The sequence below is a fragment of the Lingula anatina genome, chromosome 1, assembly GCF_051362555.1.
Source record: "Lingula anatina isolate TDL-2025a chromosome 1, LinAna3.0, whole genome shotgun sequence".
Taxonomy (NCBI): domain Eukaryota; kingdom Metazoa; phylum Brachiopoda; class Lingulata; order Lingulida; family Lingulidae; genus Lingula; species Lingula anatina.
Genome location: NC_141767.1, coordinates 47959840 through 47984484, shown reverse-complemented (window position 1 = coordinate 47984484; position 24645 = coordinate 47959840). Strand labels below are relative to the sequence as shown.

Here is a 24645-nt window from a genome sequence, read left to right as displayed (position 1 = left end):
GACCAAAATGACTGTCTATTTATCTAGAGACATCTGTGAATATCTGTGAAAATCAATCTGTCCCCCTGGTAGAGGGTAGATTTTATATGGGATTTTCACTTTTTTCCTTGCATATAACACAAATTGCAAATATTCACTTGTCAAGTTTTGAATTACATTTCATTGAGTGTGTGTCAGGAAACATTTTCAATACATTTTTCATTTCTCTATAAAAATGGATACAAATTAACGTAATGGAATGAGTGCATTTGATCATGCCTGTAATAATATGCTCTAAATATGGTTTGAATAGCGGGCTGCCTCTTTCCAAAACATGGATCCATCCCCATCAGGTACCCTTAAAGAGGCCCATAAAATCTTGTAGCTAATTATTTATGCTCAGTACTGCAAATTAAATGCCTCAAAATGCACAATTTTACCTTTGCAAGGAGAGAAAGTAGAGGTAGTAAAAATGCCACTCCTCTTGATCTATGAGTTATTTTAAAGCCCTGGAGTTAATTTATAAAGTCAACAATTTTCAAAACAGATAATGTACTAAACTGAAAACATGATGAGCTACTGCAATAGGTTATTCTCAGCTTAGGCACGTGCATGATAACTATTTCTGTCATCCAAATATTTTGAGCGATTGAAATTAGTAAACAATAGATGGTTATCTTTGTGATGTTATGTTTAGCGTGCTGGTCAGCTAATTATAAGGACAGTACTCAGTTTAAATCAGGAAGCGAATAAGAGAGTTGATTTGACAGTATATAAAGCCACTGAGTTGACCACCCATGTGTTTTGGGTAAACTGAATTCACCTGATTGGAAGCAAAATGTTGACCACAAGGATTGTGCTTGTATTCAGCTGTATGTTCACAGGTAAGAATTAAAATGAAATTAATGGTTGTCTAGTCTATATTTTCTTTTGTGTGCACTTGTGTATGATAGTACAAAACCAGAAGACTTAAAAATCTGTTATTTTCGCCACACCAATTGCAATATTATGTAATATTATGAAAGAATGGAATTTTTAAAACCAATTAGATCGAGGATTTATGTGGAAGAATGTGCCAATCTTTTAATGTGTCAGACAGATTTCATAAATAATAAAAATATTTACAGACACATTTACACTTACATGTACACCTTATACATGTAGTATGATTTTTTAATGATTTCAATATTATGCCATTTTGAAATGAAACAGATTTTTAAAATATGATCGGTTTGGTAATTTTTTTCACTTCAGTTGCATGGGCTTCAAGCAGTCCTCAGGGTTTAAGGTTCATGACCGTGGGTGATTTTGGTGGTCTCCCTTCCAAACCATACTACACAAACTTGGAGAAAACAGTTGCTCATGGAATGGGGCAAATTGCAGAAAAGTATCAAACCAAGTTTACCTTAGTACTTGGAGATAACTTTTACTACAAAGGTGTTAAAGATGCACATGATCCCAGGTTCAAGGTATTAATACATGTAGCTCACTGCTACTGCATAAATTAAATATCGATGTTCAGACATCATAGCCTGATTTTCAGAGCCATTGCAGGTTCTCTTTATCATTTTCAAATTTCTATACGTCTGCCTGTCGCGTCTTAACTTCAACAGAATTTGATAGAAGCTTACCTCAACAAACTATCAAACTGTCAATTTTTTTAAATAATTTTTTCACTCATATTTTATGAGTTCAGCTCAAATGATTGTTAACAGCTCATGATGTAACCAAGTCCTAGTTAATGACAACTCAAAATATAAAAGTGTTAAATTGACGAAACTTGAGCAAATCTCTACATTGTATGATTTTTTTATACACTTCGAGTTCCCTACCTATGCTTATCCATTGCAACAAGAAATATAAATGCCAATATTTTATATTTGTGAGGGATTTTTTTTATTGTTTTAAATCAGCACAAAGGTAGATGCATTATTGAATAAATAAATGCAGGAAAAAAACCTGATTTTCGATATCTGGATGATTACAAAGGGTTACAATATCCTTAATGAATATGAGTGTTTCACAATGTTGCATGTATCAGACAGATACATAACTTTAGGACATAAAGAAATAGTTATTTTTCTAGTTATCTTCCATTTTATTTCAGGAAACTTTTGAAAATGTATTCACTCACCAAGCACTGCAGACTCCATGGTATGTAATAGCAGGCAACCATGACCATAACGGAAATGTTGCTGCACAATTTGAGTATTCCAAACTGTCACACAGATGGTAAGTAACAAAGATGCTTACAAACTTAAAATGAAATGTTCTAGAGCTCCCCAATACCATTCTCACCAAGACTCAGGGACTATACAAGGTATTAAAAAGTTGCTTTGAGAAACTGAGAACCAAAATGAATACACTTTCTGCCTGTGATTAGCCTAGGTTAAACAACTGGCAGAGACCACGCATGGTCACCTGACCTAGCTGTAAAAATGCCTTTTGTGGGATATCATTTCCGAGCAATAGAGCTGTCCCAACCTGACTGGAAATTTTCAAATTATCACCTGGAAAGAGTCTGTTAAAGTATGGAAGAAGACAATCACTACTAAAGGCTCAATGCAGCCATCATGTTTTTTGGACTATCATTTTTGTTTTGAATGCCATGTGTATTTAAAAAGTGCCCAATTCAAACTTCAAGATTTTATACCAACTGTTCTACAGTAATACCAAACATTGTCATTAAATAAAATATTTATAAATAATAGTTGATGATGTTAGAGAAATGGTTGAAATATTACAGGCCATTGTGTTCAGGAGTTTCAAATCAAAATGCTTTTGACAATATATGTAATTTTTTTATTTCCAATTTTAATTGCAGGAAATTTCCAACTTATTATTATCCCCTTCACTTTACTATCCCTGGCTCTAATGCCACATTGAGCATCTACATGCTGGACACTATTGTGATGTGTGGAAATGTCAAGAGTGACTTCGATGATGAACAGCCTCAGGGGCCAGAAGATATTGAGAAGGCCGAGGCAGAGTTGCAATGGCTTGAAAACAACCTCAAACATGACAGGTACATACAATCATCTCCTTATCATCACAAGACAAATGAGTTTCAGTATCTTAATTAGTCTTGCAAAAATTATATCATATGTGTATAAAAATAATACAATGTTGAGATTTGCTCAAGTTTTATATGGAAACTTTTTAGTTAATGGATTTGAATGTCAATCTTATTTCAGAGATCATTTCTGTTTGTCATTTTTTTTTTGTATTATTAGAGACACAGAAAAGAGAAAGTGGTTACGCAAATAATAGCAATATTTATCCCTGGATATTTTGTTTGACATTTTCCAGGGCTGACTATGTCATAGTTACTGGCCATTATCCAGTGATATCAGTTGGAGAACATGGACCAGCCTTGACTATGACAAAGAAGTTGATGCCTTTGTTGCACAAGTACAAGGTGACATCATACTTTGCTGGACACCAACATAGTCTGCAGGTGGGCATTTATTCCAAATTAATTCATTTTGTGTAACCGTTTTAATTGTCTTATTAATTGCCTGGTTGTCTGATTAAATGTTTAATTAATTGTCTAGTTGTAGATATTACACATTTTCATGTGGTAAATAAATGCTTCCACATTTAGCCAGTTTGCATTAAGCAGTTTTCCAAAATCTAACTAATGATCAAAGTATTATAACAGTTATCTAAAGTAATGGCACTGGGCATATTTTGTATCTACCTTTTTTATGGATTTTTCTTTAGTGTCGAGATAACACCTTTTTTAGTGTTTCAGAATTTAAAATTTGACAATGGCAATTTCAGTATCTGCAACATACCATGATGGGCACTGCTGTGGATTATTTCATCATAGGATGCGGGAACTGGTGTTCCCACTCTAAAAAGCACAATGATGTCCCTAGTGGTTCACTGAAGTTCCACTGGTCTGACACACACAGAGTTGGTGGATTTGGCTACATTGATGCAACACCTCAAGCCATGACCTTCTCATTCATTGCAGGGGATGGGAGACAAGTGTTTAGCCACACCATGAAACCAAGAAAATTATAAAAGATCATGAATGCTTACATAAGAATATTTGTTTTGCTTGTACTAGTACAGAATTCGCCATGATTTTTTTATTCTGTGATACCTCTCCATTGCATCTGATGATGACAGGATTTTGAAATAACCTGTTAGCTATTTTGCCTGCAGTCCAGTTCTTTGCCCGATTAAATTAAACTTTATTTTTTTCAACTGTATCTTTTAACATCAAGTATAGAAGTAAATAAACAATAACAATAAAGCAATAACATACCGGATCTCATTGTTGTAGCAGTGTAGAAAAACTTGCAGTTTCTACAACCAAAAATGGCACCAAAAATGTCCAAAATGAACAATGTTCTTTGCTATTTCAATAAACCATTGCTAGTTGCAGTTCAACTTGGTTAAGTGATTGTTCAGAACTTTTTGTCCCTACTTGATGATCTGGACGATGGTTTTATTGAATTATAATGGATATGTAAGTGTGGAGGTGCTGAAACTTTTTATCTCCATATCATAAGCTGATTCATCAAAATGTAAATGATAAAAGTTTTATCAAAATGTAAATAATAATTTTTAACATCCATGTGTTAGACGAGTCATCCAAATAGCTCTTGAAGTCGACTCATGACACCTGCAATAAATAAATTGTAAAATTAACCAAACATATAATATTCCAACATGCATGCTGATCGCAATGTATTCTGACCTTTACATTTAGATACAATACATTTTTATAATTATGATAATCTTTTAACAATAATTTTTTATTGCCATTTTGCAACAGTCAGACAATTTAGAACTAAATGATTTTTATAACTTATTTTAAAAAACCCTGCACAAGAAATTTACAAATAAAATAATTCAGTAAGAAACAAAGTATTTTACCTTTAAGTGAACTGAATAAAGTCAAATGCAGTAAAAGAAGCATACTGGTATTTTCACACCTGTGTTGAAGTGGTATGAGTTAATCATACTTAGGACTGATGTGACATGTTACTGACATATCCTTATGAATGTACCACCGTGAAATACGATGAAAATAATTCTTCTCCCTTTTGAATTTCTCGCAGAGATATCAATGCCACAACTCTTAAATTTCTGAAATTAAGAATATATATATATTAAGTGGATATAGCCATTATAGTGAAATATAGATAGCTCAACAAAAGATAATTATTTTTAACCTCTTATTTAAATGCAAAATTTTCCTTGCAAAAACCTATGTAGAATGACTAAGAAACCAACTGAATTACATGTGTGATTTATCGTGTAGCATTTTCACCATTAAACACATGGCTAGATTGCAGGTGTACTGTCAGCATTTTTCTGTAACAGCCAAAAATAACACATGAAAATTATCAAGATATGATAACCTGAACATTATTCTGTCAAATCTACATTTTAATAAAAAATCATGGAGAAGTAAAATCCACAAAATTATCTACTCTCTTTCAAAGCATACCTTTCTGACATGTGGCTTTCCATACTATAGGGACTGTAATGGACATTTGGCAGATACTTTCTCAAAGAATGAGGGAAAGAATTGGTGATTTCAAATTCCTGGTAGGCAACATTTGCAGGATACTCTGGTTATTAAAACAAAATCAACATAAACAATGACACGAAACAAAGTAAGTTTGTACGTCAAAGCATGTTTTTAAATAAGCAATTCATCCATATATCATTTCAAAGGCAATTATCATTTACTGTCAGAAAAAATATTAACTATTATTATTTTTAATTCATTCATACTTAAAAATACTTCAATTTCATGAGAATGTTACCAAGTTACTGTATGAAACTACTGTTCTTTATATTGGCTGGTTGTACAAATTCCTGATATTTTAAACTATGTGTAAAAACACATATTTCTAATAAAAGAGGAAAACCTCACCATTACACTGATTATTTACATACTGTCCTACTGCCATTGGATTGACAAGATACTGGGTTAACCACGTCAGGTCATATGTACTCTCAAGACTTAGACGGTCTCTGAATGCTGAAGATCTAAAAAGATATCAGAAAAATACATCCTGCAAAGCCATCACTATACTAACAAGTAATTTTATTTAAAAACAGGGCAGTTGAAGCCACACTTGTTTCTTTGTAAAGAAAATACATAAATATAATTTTTTCAGTGTCTTAATTTGTTCCTTTTTATGTGCTTCTTCAATAAAATACATATAGGAAAGTTATACATACCTAACTGATATTCTATCACACTGTTAACATTGTGAAATATGAAGTACTCCCTTTGGATTGTACTTGCTCTTTTGCATAATTTCATGTGTATTCTAAATATTTTGTTAAGTAAATTCAACAGTGTATACCAACCTGTATATCATCTTAGAAATTCCCCTGTCATTACCATCAATATATACCCCATCAATACAACGGAATATAAACTGATTATGGAGAGACTGGAAGAAGATTGGCTCAAAAGGTTCATAAATTGTTCCTGAAAGCAAACAGAAAACTGAGCAATAAGATCCCTGTCAATACATAAATATGAATTTTCAAATCAGAACACCCACTAGTTATTAGATATAAAGAAACCATTAGAAGCATTTCTGATTGAATTCTTCCCTCTCATCAAATAAATGTGCAATCAGAACAACTGGTAGGATAGAGGATCTGATGCTAGTACATGGGATCTAGCCCTGCAGATACATTTAAATTATTTATTTGTTTCAATACATATATCTGCTGACCTGGATATAGTGCCACAACAGTTCCTTTTGGGACTGTCCCATCCGTGACTTGAACCCCATAGCCACCATCTTTTAGATAACTTGCCGTTCTTTCAATGGAAAATCCTAAAACTGTCTTCATGATTTTCAGATTTCTCTTATATAAAACAGTGATGTCCACGTTTTCTTCATTTTTCACAATGCTTTCAAATTTTGTCAGTAAAAGATTGTCATTTTTGTTACAATTACTTTCTTTTGAGAGGTCATTCATTCTCATGTTATCAGAATAATGTTTTCCAGTCTCTAAAATTTGCTGATTAATATCACTTAATCTATTGCACTCATTTACACTGTTCAAAGCAGTGAAAAATCTCACTATGCATTCTTGCAACACTTCATCTGTAATTACTTTATCCGATAATCCTTTTGGAACACTTCTTAATTTTCTGAAACAGAAAACCACTGGCAATCATGAGACATTCCAATATATTAAAACAACCCATTAAATAAAATATTGCTTCTCCTGAACTTTGAACACATTAAAATGTAGCTTAATGCATATGGCATATTTGTAAATCAATTAATTAGATATAGCAAATAAAGACCATAAATTATCAAAATGCTTTCTACTTCTTTTAACATTTTGTCACAAAATACATGTACTGTACTCTGATATTCTATACTATACCCGACATTGTAAGGAGTTTTCAACCACCTTCGTTTTCTTAATTTTATTTCGTTTATTCACTTTTTTTACCAATGAACCTTTAGACCACTGAACATGATTTAGATTGACCAAACTCTCTCGTTTTTTAATAACGATAATAACATTTTTAAATTATTATAATATACTTATTTTGCTTTTTGTAGGGAGCAATCAACTTCGGACATAAGATAACTGAATCTCATAAGTTTGTTAGGGGCTCTAAATTATTTCGCCCGCTTAAAATGTCACAGTACAGTAGTATTTGGTAAAGTACCGAGGTTTATCAAAAACATCATACATAGTTAGTACCTGTTCCTCAAGTTTACCGCAATCCAAGGGACAAACCTATATTTGTACTGATGCCACATTGTTGCAAGTTTCTTAAGCATTTTCACTGATACCTTGACCGCTCGAATAAGACTTTAAACGTCGCCGAGAAATAATGTTAAGCTTCGAAACGTGATACTTGTGGGCGCAGCCATATTGACTAGGTTCACATTTATGCGGCGTCTTGAACCGAACAGAACAGGCAAACGTTAAAATTATTCTTAATATTTATTTCAAATTATGGAAGCATTATTACACTGAAAAGACAATATTTTTTATATAATTAGTCTGTATTTTAAATGTATAAAGATTACAACACAATTTTTTATTAAAAACAAACACCTCAATTTTCCCTCGAAGAATGGCCATCGCACGGAGATTGTTCTCTATCGTTTTTATCGAAACGAGTCTCTCATTTGAAAAGAGTTGCTGATAACAACATGATGGATGGCAGCAAGGAGGTCGACAAGCTCAATAATTCCGGTGAGTTACCGATATATTACAAGTAATTGACTGGAAGTTGGGTAAGGGGATAATACTTTGTTGATATAGAAGATCATCATTCTGTAATATTCAAATCATTTTAAATAATCCAGCAGGTTAAATATGCCAACTCGAAGTCTCGTAACTTTCAAAAAGTTTCATCGACATATGGCAACAACCAGCACCACCAACCTTATACCCCCTCCCCAATACACTTGTGCGCGCGTTCGTTTACACATCATATCGTTAGCTGTGGTGTTCATTAGGAGTGCACACCCTGTATATTATTTAGTTTTTAAGTTTTTTTATATATTAGGATTGTCAAGAAAGAGAAAACTAGAATCAGAGCCCTCTCAACAACCCAGCGGTACCAACAGTTCAGTAGCACAACAGGACCAAAACAAGTGTAAGGTGGAAGACGGCTTCTCCTGGTGGACTTGTATGCAGTATAATATGCCAATGGAGAAGTCCAAACCACATGCAATTAATAAACAGTAAGAGCATTTTAAATAAATAAATAAATAGTACATTTTGATACATTAATGAATTCCAGGATTAGTTTTCCTTTAGCTAAGAGGCTGTTGTTTTTCAAGTTTTTTTATGATAGATTTTGTTTAATGCATTTTTAAAGTAAAAATGTAAAAAAGTTTAATAAATGTTTTCATATTTTCAAGAACTCCCGATTATCCGGAATTGCAAACCCACAAAAATAAAATAAAATAAAATTCTCCCATCTTACCAAGAACACCATCTGTTTTGAGGAAGACCCATTGTGTGTAATATTCACAGGAACAATATTACTGACATATGAAAGCAGATTTTTAAAGAGGAAAATCTGGTGATCTAAAAAATGAACTACCCAGCTGATGCTGCACAGATGTACAGAATGATGAAAATGAATGTCAGTGTAGGTGGTTAATATACAAAATCAGTTATCATTATGTGTGGTGACTTCAAAACCTTTTTCTGGGCTAGGTAACAATATAATGGTGAAATGGACTTCACTGGCCAAGATGACCAGTGTTGTGATAGGACCCTTGAAAAAGAAATAGATGATATCGACCAGAGTGACCAATGTCCAGAAAGACTACTTGTATCAGAAAAGAATAAGACTGACCAGTATCCTGAGAGGCCTGTAGAGCCCCTGGCCAGTGACTGCTGTGGCTCAGGCTGTATTCCATGTGTGTTTGACCTGTATGAACAAGAGTTAAAGCTTTGGAAAGAGGAGTGCAGAAAGATTCGACAAGGAGGCAAAGAGATTTGTGATCAAGAGGTACAGATGAAAATTTAAACTGTTTTGTGCGTATGAATTTTTTTCTCACGTGCAGAATATTGCAAATCAATTTTTTTGTGTGTTTTTTATTGGGATTTTAGTGTGCATGTAAAAACATCATGTGTTTTTTTACTGCAAAATAGATGGGTTTACTGTTTTGACAAGTATTAAAACATATTTCAGAATCAAAGAGATTTATGAAGTTAAGATTTAGCCCTGACATTTTTTGTCAAAGATTTTATAAATTTTGTTTTCAGGTGTAAGTTACAGAATGATGTTTTTGTTCAAGTTCTGGAGTGCTTCTGAAAAATCGACCAAAATATTCTAATTCTATTTTTGAATAAATGTCAGGGAATATTGCTTGTTTTAGGTTCTTTGTCCAGAGAAATATTTAGGATTTAAGCTGACCAGTATCAAACCAGTGACTAGGGACACTTTCATGTACAGATTTGACATCCCAGGAGGTGCACGACTTGGTTTGAAAGCTGGACAGCATATTGTGTTAAGGTAATCAGCTTGTCATACACGTCATATACACTAATATACTAATACATATGCCTTTGGTATGTTACATATAAAGCAGATTGGATTATTTTAATATTAAAAACTCATTCTGTCAATTGAGCAATACATTTTATTTGCAACAAGAACCATTTTAAAATTTGATTTGACGTAATGAACATAAACAATTGTATGCACAGGTGCAGTTTTTGCACATATCAGTAAGCAGCATCTTTTAATGCTGTATCATGGTATTTGGACACTTAACATTTTTATATAAGATAAACTTACAGCATTTGAAGTAAGTTAAAATATCTGTGTACTGATCATTTTACAGGGGGAGCATAAACAATCAGACAATTACCAGACAGTATACACCAGTGAGTGAGCTAACTGCACAGGGATATTTTGATGTATTAATCAAGTTGTACCCAGGTGGGCAGATGTCACAGTGTATAAGGTCATGGAAAGAAGGGGACCTTATACAGTGGAGAGGACCCTTTGGGTTATTGCAGTATGTGCCTAATGTTGTGAGTTTTTCATTATATCTTCTCCAGAAAGAATGGTTGATGGTAACATTTAAATGTTTTTTTTTTTTTACACTTAAATCCTCAGTGGAAATATCACTTTGGATTTAGAGTTCATTGAATTCTTTCAGTCCAACAAGTATGAAAACTAAACAGAATTTAAGTGTTTGGATATTAAAGATTTAATTAATATCTGCAAGTTTTAGTTGTTATTGTGGAGATTGGGAAAAATTGCTTTCAGAAATGCCTTGTGAATGAATGTGACATGAAAGTTTATGTAAATGGACACTTTGGTACTGAATGTTTCCATCTATGACTCTCCTTAAGGTAATGCGTACCTTTTTTATTTATTCTTTAGTTTAGTAAAATAATAATGCTAGCTGCAGGCACAGGGATAGCCCCAATGACTCAGGTGATCAGAGTGATACTAGAGAATGAAGATGATGAGACACTGATCAGTCTGGTATATGCCTGTAGAACGTATGAAGACATACTGATGAAGGAGCAGCTTGACCAGTGGTCAGGTTACTGGAACTTCTCTGTGCAATATGTTTTAAGTCAAGTAAGTTTATGATGTCATTTATGATTGACTTTATGTGTTTCTTACAGGCACAGCAAGGAAAATTTGATTGGCCAAAATGAAATGTTTTCCATGTATTTATAATGTCATTTTGTAAAATATTTAGCTTTTCTTGTTTATAAGTACAAATTATAGTGGATCATATCATACCTGGAGGTTCTTATTGGCAGTTGAGACAGTATTCAAAATACGGTAATGTGCCATGAATTTCGAACAGTAGAAAATAATTAAATTTGGGAAAAGATCGTTCTGGCCGAAATTCATGAAATGGAGGTGCTCAGGACTTCTGAAAGTTCGAATTTCATGGAATTCTGTCAATTTTGACCGGAAGTTGTCTGTTCGTCGCTAGGCCTTCTGTTATCTTCTCCCGACGATCTATTTAGAGTTACCATAATATATGATGTGTGAGTGTCGGTAATTGCGACCAAAGGTATACACGTACTTTCACCCGATCACTGTGTATGGCAAATAGGTAGAGCGGTACTGTTGTCTAGGGCCGCAAAACAGCATCGTTATCAGTAGTGTCGTTTTTCAAAAGCGATTCTGGCAGCCAGAAACTAGTGTCGTTTTTCAAAAACGATCCTGGCGCTCAGAACGGGAGTGGACGGAGGGAGAGACGGCCGACGATTAGCGTCTGCCACGGCCAGATAACCTTTACTATGGAAGCTAAGTGTTACCGTTGCTCCTTTCCGTGCACTGAAACCAAGACGACAGCCGATCAGTGTCTATGGCGCACGTGCAGGTAGCCTTCATCTGCGATAAGTGTCTTCCGCGACCAGGTTCGTTGCCTTTACCGTTAAAGTCGGGCGGAGATTTACGAGCGAATGCGTCCTCATCTCGCCGTTCGCGGGTCGGTGTCTCCGACGCATACGTAGCCTTCCCTGCAGAAGCCGGCCTCGGCACTACGGCCTCTCCTCCGTGCGGGGAGGCTACTACGACCGCAGATCGGCCAAGATGACCGCTGATTGTTGTCTGCGATCAAATATACTAGGTTTGGGGGGGGGGGTGCAGGGCCGTTTTTTTTTTTTTTTTTTTTTTCGCTCAGGCAACCCAATCTTAACCAGCAGCAGCAACTGATTTCCTGGCGCATAGTTGCATCAATGTACGCATTTGAAAAGCGTGTACGTTTTGTCATTGAAACCATTTTGTCATTGAAACCATCTTCAAACAAACGCGAGAGATAGGTAATCTATAGTAAACCGAAAAGGAAGTTTTTATATTCGTTCAAGGGACTGGAAGATCGTCAATGGGAGATAGTGAGCGATCTGAGCGCGACATTAAGCCAATTTCCACACTAGTTCAAGGGACTTCGTTACTATATTCGTCAGCAAGAGATCGTCAGCGATCCGAGCAAGCATAGAAGCTTGGACTTTTTGTCCATGCTAGAAGGCAATTTTCATGTAGTCAGCAGGATATGGTTTGCTGGTTTGCGACAGGGGCGTAACCAGGCATACGCACGGATACACTGTGCGTATATAATTTTTTGGCCAACCATGATATTATTCTCTATAAATCTAGTGTACTTTTCAAGGAATATTATCGAAAATCCCCTTCGATTATAAGTTAACGTCACCTGAATGTACAAATTCTCTGTATAATTTATATATCCACCATTGTTCTGACACCCTTCTCGTTTGCTTTCACAGAACTGCTCCTTACCATCTGAAGTCCAATCTTAATAGTCCATCTAGCTGGAACTTGCTTTACCTCTTAATTAGAGGGTAAAGTGCCCTTCAGCTCACAGGTAGCTTTTGTCTTGAGTGTATCGAACGCGATATTTATCTCAGATAAAAATCTACCTGTGTGTTATTTTCAAAGAGCTGCTCCAGCAGACCTGGGTGCACTAGATAAATCTGATCATCGGGCGAAACAAGAAACAAAGGAAGATTGATTTTTCCTGCAAAGTTTCAAAGAATTTTGACACGGACTTGATCCAGCTTAACCCTCCAAACTAACGGGGTGGCATGGGCAATTTTTACAAAATTTACGAACAATTAAACTTAGATATATTACAATTTTATCCTTTAATATAATTTTGGGAGGCATGCACCCGCATGTAAGCTGGGTGATGTCAGTAAGCCCCTAGTTAAATAAATATACCCTTATGAGCAAGGCTTTTCCCAGCGAACCGTCCAGCCGTCATTTGGACGGCCGCTGACATCACCGGACGGCCTGTATTTTCAAAGACGGCTAGACGGCTTGCGACTTTTTTTTTAATGACGTCTTGGCTTGTCGGGAAAGCCGTGGACGTTGTAAGAAATTTTCTTAGAGTAATTTGACGTACCTAGCTTTTATGATGCGTCACAGATGAATGGTACTACTTTGTAGTGTACGCTGATATTCAGTCACGACGAAAATACTTCCTAAAGCTTACAAAACACAATAAAATGTTTCTATGAACTTTAAGATACACATTCCACGCCGTATGCAGCAGTGACAAGAGTGACCTTCATGCGGTACAAAACACTAAGCAAACTACAGGCCAATTTGTGAAAGGGGACACCTTCCGGACCTTCACACGCACGGCAACTGACAAAGCTGATTGACAAAAAGGAAAATTTCAAATTTTCAGCGAGAGATCGTTCGCAATCCGAGAGAGACCAGGAGGCATTTTTCATATTTGTTAAAGAGACTTCGTAAGCCAAAGGGCGAGACGAGAACGCAATTTTCGTATCGTCAGCGTCGCAATCCTAGTGAAACGAGAAAGCTCATACTCGTTCAGTGGATTTCGTTTGCGGAAGATCGTCAGCCGGAGATCGTTCTCGATTGTTTGTAACCCTCCATCCCTCCCCATTGGAATTTATAATTTTTTAAAATATTTTACATTTCATTTGTACATTTCAAGTGACTTCATTAGCGGAAGATCGTCAGCGGGAGATCGTGAACGATCTGAGCGAGACAAGAAAGCAATAATGGTAATCTTTATTGCAGCTTTTAATATTGCTCTTTTGTTCTATTACTGAAGTCTATACTGTTAACAATGCTATTGTGCGCCTCAGCAAAACTACCGATCGCTATCTCAAACCGAATACTGCGGTAAAGAAACAACAGCCCGACAGTACAACTCTTAATAGATTCTCCTGTTATCTGAATGAATGGATATGACGATGTTGTTTAGCGTCCTAAACTAACTGTACTGATCGTTATCTTGCACCTTGGGTCGCACGCGTAGTACTCAGGTAAAGGTACGCTAGGGCAACATTGCCGACTGTTAGATCTTTATAAGCGCGAGAATAGCCCGGTGGCCGATTTTAAGGTGTACGAAATTCGCGAAATCAAGATCGCGCAAAATTGCTTACTGGCCGAAATTCATGGTCCAGAAAAAACTCCAGACGGCCGATTTTAAGATCGTTCGAAATTCAAGAGCCGTTCGAAATTCATGGCACTTTACCGTATGTTTATATAGTGATCTGAATAAAAACAATTGTTTAATTGTTGATGATCATTATAGAAAACTATTGAATTCAAAATCTGTTTGCCAACCAAATTTTTTTCCTCTTTAGATGATGAATGTTTTTAGTAATAGTATAACTATAAGTGATTAATAGAACATTTTATGGTGCTGCACATAGGGTTGCTTCCAAGGCATCATTTGCCTTTTATATTCTTTTGTAACCATTTTGATGTTATTTATTTTCTAACTCAACTGTTAAAATATTATTAATATAAAAAAGAAAGAGGGAAAATAGTAATAAGGGTACCAGTTGTGCTTATGCTTAGTAGGTATCATCTTCTTTTAGGACACTCAAGAAAATGTAATCCAAGTAAAGAAATACAATGATACAGTGCATCTTGGAAGACTTAATTCCACATTAGTTTCCCAGATGGTGCCATTAACTGAGACAGGCCAAGTCCTGATCTGTGGAACCAAGTCTTTTGACAAAGATATGATCAACCACCTTAAAAAAGTCGGATGGGAAATGAAGGATATTTTCAAGTTTTGAAATGCAGGGTGAGAATTTTTTTAATCGAGCTATTAAAATATTGTAATGAGAAATATTAAATATTAATTGTCACATTGCAGAATTACCCATTGTTTGCTCAATATAGCTTACGTTAAAATGTGTCTTGTCACAGAGCAGATTTCCCCAGTTGAGCACCCATTTAATGACAGCATGTACCCATACCAGACCAGTTTTATGCCCTTACTGTATGGCCTCCAGCAATGTTACTACTGCCTTGCCTCATATTTCACTTGGAGAAGCATGCCATTGTAGATGTGGCTTTGTAAGCCAAAATGTACAGACACCTTTTTCTGTACATCATTGGGGCAACCCTCGTGTGTATTTTGTTGACCCTGGGGAAGTGTGAGACTGTGGCAGGCACTTATGGTAAGAATCTTTTTATCAAAGAAATAGATTGATTGTGCCAGACTCTGCATATTCTTAAAGTAATTCTGCTTAAAGTAATTCTGGTAATTCTGCTTAATCTGTCCATATACACACCATGTCTTTTATCGTACCAACATTTTATATGTGCACTTTATGTGCAAGATCCTTTTTAAACAGTCCTCTAGATCTATTAAAAAAGTTAGACACATGAAATTCGCATGTCTTGTTCAAGGCATTTTTAACTAAGTTGCACCCTGCTATATTATGGCATATATAAAACAAATTAATAGGAATTTGCTCTTTGAATCAATAGTAGTATTTTTTTGGCAGGTCACTGGACATGGATTTTTTAGAATTTTGAGTTACTATACTTTGTTACACAAAAACCTTTATGTGCTTTAGAAATGCAGACATTTTTTTTTTCTCACTTTGGTACTGGCTTTTTTTTTTTTTTTTTTTTTTTTGAAGCGTAGGTGAATTGATTTTGATATCTTCTGAGAAAGTGTTATGATGGACCTGAAAGTACATCATGAACAGCATACTTAGTCCAACACACCTGTTATATATAAAACTATACACACATACATGTGATCAAACCCAAAATATTGTCTCCACCATTAACCTAGGAAGTTCCTTGAGGGTAAATGCCTGAGGCTGGAACATGCCTTTCCAGCAGTCACTCCTGATGACCAGAATTCACAGTTGGCACATAAACTATAGACTCATACTAGCTTATAGATATTTAACTAGTTCAGTATATTATTTACTATAAATAAAAACTGACAGTGTCATAGATATTTTCCTGTTTATCATTGTGCTGATTTATGGTTTGATTTCTGTGAAAAATCCAGCCATTTAGCTTAAAATAGTATGCTAGCCCAGAATTATTTCATTATTGGTGATATTGTGTCTGAGGGCTTTATGCACAAAAGTTAATTACCCCCTTACAGCTTTTAGTAGGCTGGACAGACATTTAAGCCGGTTAAGCTAACAGCAATCTAGTGAGACCCCAGAGGGAGATAGATCGATCTAAATATCTGTGGGAGTGGTCTCTATGTTGTATGGTGATATGACATTTTTTATAATTATGGACTCTAAGGTTTAAAACAATTCCTTTTGAAACAATATATCTACAACCCTTGAATGCAATATGATTTGAATAATTTTAAATGGCATAGAAATATTATATATTGTATGAAAGTCATATACTTCATGCATGTATTACAGAATGGCAAATGATAATCACTGTTTTTAAATCATGCTCTGTAGTTATTGGTATTATTATTATTATTAATTCTATTTTTAGCAAAATTTTATGATTGGCATCCCTTGGGTGTACAGAGTCCTCAGACCTCAAGGTGGATAAAGCTGACAGTCCGTGGCAATGTGAGGGGTGTGGCAGCACGTGCAGAAATGCACAGGGGGCACTTGCTGAGAAGAGAGGCACCTTCTGATGCAACAAAGCCACTGGATGGTAAAACGCTGCAAGACCAAGATATACCACACCAGCCTCATACTTCAGATGATCAAAGAGTGCCAAACAAGCCTAATGTACCAAAATACCCCAACAGACCACATGAGGCTAGAGAACAAAATGGTACCAGAGTGCCACAGGAGTTTAGAGTACCCACCGTGTCTCACAAACCCAAAGTTCCTGTTGCTTATGCTCCAACACACAGGGCAAGACTTCCAAGTAATTCTGGGTCACTACCACAACCTGTAAGTCCTACTGACAGCACCAAAACCCCAGGGCCTGGAATACCACATGAGATCACTGAATCATATAGTCCAAGAGTGCCATATCAACCGAAAAGAGTAAAAAACACGACTGTAGCATATAGTTCAAGAACACCATCCAATTCTCCTGTGATACACAGGACAGCACCACGAGGATCTCTGACATCAGTACAAAAGAAGTCGGGGTCTACTGCCCCGCATATTCACACAATATTTGGTGAGAATGCACACAGTGGAGCAGACCACCTTCAGAGGTCCATCGCACCACGAGAAGAAAGTAGTCATGGTCCAGTGAAAAAAACTTCAAAAACTGTGGCATCTGCCTCCCATCCTGGTCACTTCAGGGAACATTCTAGTTTACAGGGTTCTACCTCCACTAAAGGAGATGCCAGTCCTGCTTCAGAAAATCAAGATGGAAATAATTCTACTGTGACTGTTGAATTGACAACCTCTTCCCCAAAACTTTCTGCTGAAGAAAAGTCTACCTTCACTACTCCTATACAGTATACCCAAACAGTTTCACCATTAGAGCCTAGTAAAGAAAAAAGACCTGTTTCTGTGAACAGAGAATTGGAGAGAAATATTCCAGACAGTGTAAATAATTCTGCTGCAGAAAAGACTAGTGCCTCATCTAATTCTAATGATAATGCTACATTTCCATCTGCAAATGTGGAGACAGAGATGCTTTCTAGTGTAACAAACATAACAAGAAATATAATGTATCAAGTGAAGAATCAGACAGCAAGGTCACCAACGTATGATCCACAAGCCACCACAGCTTTTCCTAGCAGTACAGTCACATCTGAATTTAATTTAACCTGTTCTCAGGATGCTGTCACCACTTCTACTGAGCAAACCATATTGTCAACTCAAAGCATAACTCCCGATATTGAGATAGATATGAAGCCAGAAGTTTATAGGATAAAAACAAATGACACGAATATGACATTGCCAGTGGTAACAGCAAGGCCACCTGGAGACAAAGAGCATTCGCCAATTGAAATTGAGAGTCATGGGTCATGTGACCCTGTCAGCCATGATGGTTGTGATGTTGAGAACTATGAACGCTGTGTGGCTAATGCTGGCATTCAGATTTCTAATTGTGAATGTCTGCACAGTTATATAAGAGATGGAAAGACAGGGAAATGCATTGGTATGGGTGGAAGCTACAGGACTGATGTTCTTAAGTTATAAAAGATCAGCTTAGACATTTGTAATGAAAAAAACCTTTTGAAATATTTTTGAGCAAAATTTCATCAGGGAAATATTTTATATTTGTAACATATTGTTTTCATTTTCCATTACAAGACAAGAATAATGAAGTACATACTTCTTCAGAATTTTTCAATGATGATTCCAGAAGTATGATTTATGTCTTTGTCTTAACTTGGTAATGGATTTGATGAAACTTGATTTAGGTAAAAAATTGTTAACCAACCCTTTGGTTTGATCTTATATTTTCAGGTGTAAGGTACATCAAAGGAAGCATGACATTCTTGAATACCTACAGGTCAGAGTTACAAGATCCAAAGTCTTCCTACTACAAAAATTTTTCAAGCCAGGTTGAATATTCTGTAAGTGTTTTGCAGCTGGTCTTACCTTTTCTGGTCCTATCTGACTAATTCATCAGAAAATCTGAATTAATTCCAGATCAAGAGTTTTTTTATTTGTTCAAACACTTTTCTATGTTTTAAAATGAAGTTTTGTATTAAATTGTAAACCTCTTATGTTGATGTTATAAATTTTGCATTTTTTAAGAAACCATAGTGTAATGAAAATAATAGTCATCATGTATGAATAATTATTTAAACAGTCTTTTTCCACCAGTATTCAATATATTTTACAACCCCAACACTTTCCCTGTTTGTTAAAGCTGATGGATGCAGGTAGCAGTTTGCACTCTGTACTACTGGGGGTCCATGTGGCTGGCTACAGTGAGGGGAGCACTAAAACTGATATAGAGTTGGCCATAGATAGGGAGGTGTTGGCCACTGGCCGTGATGTAAGTGACTTTTTAAGTCGGTACTCTTACAGAGTGGTAGACTGGGTCAGTCGTTCTCTGTGGGGGATTTTTGCTAAGTGCAATCAATGGAATCCCCCCTGCAAGCCTCCTCAAGCAGCTAGGGGGTAATTACATGTAACTTGTAACTAGCTGCTCGAGGAGGCTTGTCATTCAGTTTAGCTGAGAGTGTCTTAACTAGTATAATGTGTCTATCTAAATGCTCCCCCTAGATGCATAATAAACACAGGGTTAGTGCCAACAGCATTTGCAATTGTTTTCAAAAGTTAAGCATTTAGTTCCAATATTGTAAAAGTTAGGTGTAGATTTTAGGTCAATACTTAGACCCAATGGCAGGACATATACTTTGTTTTGCCTATAATAATATGAGACAGTTTCAGTGAAGTTTAACTGACATTTGATCCTTTTTTTCTGTATTCTCAGATCAAGGGAGCCATACAAACTGGTTTGAATATGATGAAGCAACACTCACCAGATGGCACTACTGTGATAAAGGGAACAGATTTAATCATAGGGTCCCAAGACAGCCCTGTTGATAACTTTTTCAACTCTATTACTACATCCGGTATGTCTTCAGCTATTTAGAATAGTATTTATTTCATCTGATGTTTTGAGTTATCCTAATGTGGAAATATTTTTGTTTATTTCCCAGACTGTTCTTGATATTTGTTTAAGATTAGTATTAGTCACTTTTAAAGTATTGTATCTGCATCAAACAGTAAAAAACAGATTAGAAAAAGTTAACTTCATCAGTTTAATAGAAAAGGACAGTCTCTTGTCTTCTGATTTTAAAAATTGCATTCTATTAAAAAAAGGATATTATAAACCATTTGTGCTGTAACATTTCACCACTTATACATTGTAGAGGTTGATGCATGTGAAGACCCCTTATTTAATTACTGTGATGTGAATGCCCAATGTATCCATGTTGAGAGTGCATTCTCCTGCCTGTGTAAGGAAGGTTACAGTGATGTGTCTCCTCAACTCTCACTGGTGCCAGGGGAAAAATGTATATGTGAGTACACATTTTTTGCCATATTAACTCACTACAGCTCCATAAAACCCTGTAAGTGAAAATATCTTCCTAAGGACATTGTAGGGGAAAATGACAGCAATGTTCTCATTGTTCTTCCCACTCTTTTTGAATCTAGTCTAAAAAAACCTTTATGAGTGTTAAAGAGGAAAATAATAACAACCTTGTGTAAATGTATTAGAATGTTTGCCATACTGAGGATATGTTCCAACAATTAAAAGAATGCCTGAAGTTTAAAAGGGAATATGATTTTGGTAATATGTGTTGATGTATTTCACATTTTCACTATAGTGTCCTGTAGCTGCCTGAATGGAGGCGTATGTGACAATGTGGAGGGTGAACAAATGTGCAGGTCAGTGTTAATAACATATGTCACTACTGCTGTTCCAGCATATATATATTGTCTGATAATGATATAAAGTATATGTAGGGAGGAATGTGAGGGATCATGCTAACATTTTATATTTGATTTACTTTTCATGTACTTGCACAGTCATGTTATAGAATCTGTTTTCTTCAGGAGAATTTCCTTACCATTTTCAGGTGCATCAATTGGTTTGTAGGGAAGCATTGTCAGCTAAATGGGTATTGTAAGTTGCAATTTATGTTTTATTGTATTTATGTTATCTTTGAACTTTTGTAATGCAAGATGTTTTAAGTATTTGATTATAAATCATATTAATAGAAAATAAAAAGGCTAAAATTTGATTGAATGCTAATAGGTTATACTTAGAATTATTATAGTAAATGATATGAGTATAAATATTTTAATATTTTTTTCTTTGATTTTTAGTAGCTTTTGTCATTATTCTGTGTGTGTTTTGTGGATTTATCCTGGTTACCTTGATCACCTGCTGTTTGTGTGTCATATTTGCCAGAAAAAGGTAGGTCAGCTACATTGTTTTGTATTATGCAGCTGTATGTTGCTTGTCAGGTTTTAGCTCTTAATGCTAAGTTGTACTTAAAATATCTCTTGAGAATATAATGTAGATAATGGACTTTTTTCATTTATCACCATTATTGTTGGTGTAATTATTATAATTTTGTCAAACTACAATGTATAAGTAATACATTAGAATTAGATGTACTTGATATATTTTTGAATTTTCACTTGCATTGTTTGATTTTTTTCCCTTAATATTATTTTTTCAAAGTTGTTGCTAAATATTTAATTTAAGTGGAAAAGCTGAAGCCATTAAGCGCCATCTAGCCATGTGTGCCAGGCCTCCATCTCAGTTGGAATCAGCTTTTATGTCGCTGCCTAGAGACAACAACTTGACCATTCCTTCTAGCCAGCAACAACGCCACCTATACCAAGGTCCCACCTCCACTGCAACCCCATCTCAACGTAGCTGGCAAACGCCACCTCAGACACCATCACGCTCTCCTCAGCATCAGTCCCAGGATTTTGGAATCAATGTTTCTATCAGCATGACTCCACCTATGAGCCACAAAAAATGGCCTTCTTCAGCCTCTCATACCCCAATTCCGCCTCCCAGGAGGAATCTGAGTAACTTTAGCCAATCCCACCATGCATTGTCCATGGTTCCAAGCCCACCTGAGTCTCCACGCAATCCACGCAGGTTTCAGTCCAGTGAGGCAATTATGATGTCTTCTTTCCCTCAAGGCTACAGTAATAACAAAGGGGGGATATTGAAGACCAAAAGGTTTGTCGGGGGTTCTGAAGAGGATAGAATGTCAACTACATCTGAACCTATAAGATGTGCTGACGAATTGGTAAGAAATATACATTGGAGCAAAAAGAGATAACTGTCTCTGTAAGAGATATATGTTGAAGTTATACTTGTTATTTATTAAACGTGGAACATTTTGATTAGATTTCCACATTTTGATATTCATGGATGCTCATTTAGAATTTTGTACTTATCTAAATGAAATATTTGGTTGCGCTTTGGATATTTAGAAACCCTATTGCTAGCATGAAGAGTCTTGTAAAATTTTAATGCATTGTATAATATTAGAATTATGCCTTCTTCTTTTACAGCTTCTTGATCCTCAGGAATACAGCAACACAATGAATGCCACAGATGCCCAAGAGGGCCACAGGTATAACACTGTGAATAGCTTCCAGGTAAGTAGAATAAGGATTATTTTAAAAACACCTGATATTGCATACGCCTTTTGAAGATTTAACAAGACTTTTATTTTTCTTGTATTTGCATAAAGGCATAGAGGGCACAATTTTTTCTTCAATTTAAATTGCATGAGTTGCATTAAAACAATTGACATTGGAAATCAAGCACAGAGGCTCATACATGTAGTGGTAATGAAGTTTGTTCCCCAAACAGAATTTGATATTTGGTATAGAAAAAGGATACATTTTATCTATCATAAAAGTTTAAAAAAAATATCTGTACATTTCACCATTTGTATTTCATGATGAATAAATGAAGAAGTGAAGTTCATTTCAAGCATTTAGGGAAAATGGCAAAAAAAGTCAACAAAACCTGTTTAAGTGGATTGCCCCCCTAAGCTTCCAAACCAGGTTACTCAGTGTGTAATCTGAACCTGGGTAATTACACAAAAATTGAATTTTAGATGGGGGTCTTTTAAATGTGTATTGTATACCGAACAGACTTAAATACAGAACAGAGTATCTAGATACTTGAGAGCATAAAATTAGGTTCTCTTTTTTATTTAAACAGAATCCACTTTACAAGAGGAAAGCCAAAAGCACAGAATACATCCTAGACACTGGACTTAGTAGATTGTGAGTTGCTGGATTTACTGGGCAATGTGTTCTTCACTTGAGCATGAGGAATGAAAACCTCGAGGAAAAGGCCAATAGATCTCGTATATATAGTGGATTTGGCAGGCACTGAAAGAACAAGTTTTTCAAATTTGACACCCGTCTGAGCAAACAATATAGATACTCTCACTCAGGAAAAGATGAATCAAATCTTAGGAGCCATACTGGGCTTGTGGCCGTGAAATTACTCTGTTATTAAGTGAATGCTCTACAACTGTTTATTTCTCCATATGTTAACCAGACTAAAAATTGCAATGTATCTCTCCTGGGCTTTTAGAAATGCTCATTATGTAGACTGCAAGTGTGAATTCCAGATACAGAGTCCAAAGGAAATATCATCCCCACAGAATCTTGACTACATTGCATGCCTACTAGTAAAGTGATTCTTAGAAGGCAAAAAAGCTTACAATTAAAACCTTCAAAGAAGGTACGAGAAGTACACAAAGAAACAACATTGTCTTATACCTGGTGATAATTGAAAGAATAACTGAATTGGGTTCAGAAAGCTACTGAAAATTAATCTTTATTGTGAAATTGAATTTGGCTAAGATAGTTCTAGCATAAATCTGTATCAATGACCTTTCCATTTATTTACCAACTCCCCCAGTGGTGAGCAATGTAAATTAAAACAAAGAGACTCTGGCTTGGTCATTGCATAATAGTCCTAATATTTACTTACTACTTTTATTTATTTATTTATTTATTTATTTATTTATTTATTTATTTATTTATTTATTTGCATATTTATTGCACAATTAATTAAATAATTTTCAAATTGTACATATCATATTTATCATTATTTTTCACAGATTTTTAGATTGATAATATAAACACCCATGATTTCTGATGTTATCAGGTGCAAACCTACTGCCTTTGCTTTGTTTGACAAACTTTTGTCATCTATTTTGCGTATTCCTGTCAAGTTGAATAGATTTCCATAGCTTCTTCAGAACCAGTTAGTACTTAGTTTAATTATTCTTTATGGTGTGGTAAAATAAATATGAGTAAAAGTGTAAATTTTAAAATACTTTTTGTATAATATTCAAAGTGACTTGTTTGTGTAATTTACAAAATTGTTATATAACTTATTTTCATTGTGAATAAACGGGGCTTACTATAACATCCAGTAAATAAGTTTGTGATTAACGATAGCATCGAACCATCACACAACGCAACAGGTCTCTTTAAAGTGTCTCATTTCTTTCTAGGTTATCTTAAATTGCAAATGAAATTTGATCCAAAAAACATTGTCTCATAGTTGATGTACGTTTTTCAGTTTTCATTCTTTGTTTACATTCTTCATATTGTTTACTAGAGAGCAATACTCTGTGACATGCCAGCACCTTTAAAAGCATTGCATGTACACAAGCGAGATTTGGCGCATGATAGGCGTCTGTTTAGAATTGGAAAGTTATGTCATTTCAACTTTGGTATTACAGATTAAGAGCGGCGGCAGAGACCCTTTCACCTGGATTTGCTCTGAAATTTAAAACGTTTTACCTTGGATGTTTTCCCTTTTTCTTATCAAACTCGATATAAACCTCTGCTTTACAGGATTTTCCTGACATTTGCATGTCGAACATATACATAAGTGTTCTGGTCGCTCACTCTGAATCAAACATGATTGTACTAAACTACTAACCTTATTCAAATAATAACAAAATACTTTAGCCATCTTAA

The 24645-nt window shown here is 35.3% G+C and overlaps 4 protein-coding genes across 8 annotated transcripts in view; 3 read left to right on the top strand and 1 right to left on the bottom strand.

The window, feature by feature from the left end:
- The window catches only part of LOC106151269 (SET domain-containing protein 9), a 21193-nt gene extending 13075 nt beyond the window's left edge, over nucleotides 1-8118 (bottom strand). Inside the window, exons 1-7 of one of the 3 annotated variants that reach the window (XM_087000856.1) lie at nucleotides 8053-8118; nucleotides 6699-7123; nucleotides 6322-6445; nucleotides 5879-5994; nucleotides 5447-5570; nucleotides 4870-5082; nucleotides 3777-4615 (exon numbers count right to left, since the gene is read on the bottom strand). In XM_087000856.1, coding sequence (XP_086856982.1) covers nucleotides 4992-5082; nucleotides 5447-5570; nucleotides 5879-5994; nucleotides 6322-6445; nucleotides 6699-6954 — 711 coding nt within the window. In that variant the 5' untranslated portion in view covers nucleotides 6955-7123; nucleotides 8053-8118 and the 3' untranslated portion in view covers nucleotides 3777-4615; nucleotides 4870-4991. Of the gene's footprint in view, nucleotides 1-3776; nucleotides 4616-4869; nucleotides 5083-5446; nucleotides 5571-5878; nucleotides 5995-6321; nucleotides 6446-6698; nucleotides 7124-7681; nucleotides 7900-8052 lie in introns of those variants that run through there. The other 2 variants (XM_087000854.1, XM_087000855.1) reach the window with 2 other exon arrangements.
- LOC106151268 (tartrate-resistant acid phosphatase type 5-like) lies at nucleotides 50-4250 on the top strand. Its single transcript, XM_013524435.2, has 6 exons — nucleotides 50-863; nucleotides 1234-1448; nucleotides 2087-2211; nucleotides 2804-3004; nucleotides 3289-3436; nucleotides 3763-4250. The coding sequence occupies exons 1-6, from the start codon at nucleotides 818-820 to the stop codon at nucleotides 4006-4008; spliced, it is 981 nt and encodes a 326-aa protein (XP_013379889.1). The 5' UTR covers nucleotides 50-817; the 3' UTR covers nucleotides 4009-4250.
- Nucleotides 8041-14963, top strand: LOC106159640 (NADH-cytochrome b5 reductase-like). 2 transcript variants are annotated; one of them, XM_087000857.1, is made up of 7 exons: nucleotides 8041-8193; nucleotides 8510-8687; nucleotides 9169-9466; nucleotides 9837-9973; nucleotides 10305-10497; nucleotides 10853-11056; nucleotides 14798-14963. In XM_087000857.1, the coding sequence occupies exons 3-7, from the start codon at nucleotides 9188-9190 to the stop codon at nucleotides 14831-14833; spliced, it is 849 nt and encodes a 282-aa protein (XP_086856983.1). In that variant the 5' UTR covers nucleotides 8041-8193; nucleotides 8510-8687; nucleotides 9169-9187; the 3' UTR covers nucleotides 14834-14963. The 2 variants fall into 2 exon arrangements, with proteins under 2 accessions (XP_086856983.1, XP_086856984.1); XM_087000858.1 differs by lacking the exon at nucleotides 14798-14963 and adding an exon at nucleotides 13920-14561.
- LOC106159655 (uncharacterized) lies at nucleotides 14855-24645 on the top strand. Of its 2 annotated transcripts, XM_024076245.2 has the most exons (13): nucleotides 14894-15026; nucleotides 15292-15405; nucleotides 16712-18295; nucleotides 18607-18716; nucleotides 19016-19144; nucleotides 19586-19727; nucleotides 20028-20177; nucleotides 20487-20547; nucleotides 20739-20785; nucleotides 20989-21079; nucleotides 21374-21932; nucleotides 22201-22287; nucleotides 22862-24645. In XM_024076245.2, exons 2-13 carry the CDS (start codon nucleotides 15312-15314, stop codon nucleotides 22928-22930), a joined length of 3123 nt encoding a protein of 1040 aa, XP_023932013.2. In that variant the 5' UTR covers nucleotides 14894-15026; nucleotides 15292-15311; the 3' UTR covers nucleotides 22931-24645. The 2 variants fall into 2 exon arrangements, with proteins under 2 accessions (XP_086856975.1, XP_023932013.2); XM_087000849.1 differs by lacking the exon at nucleotides 15292-15405 and having other exon boundaries at nucleotides 14855-15026.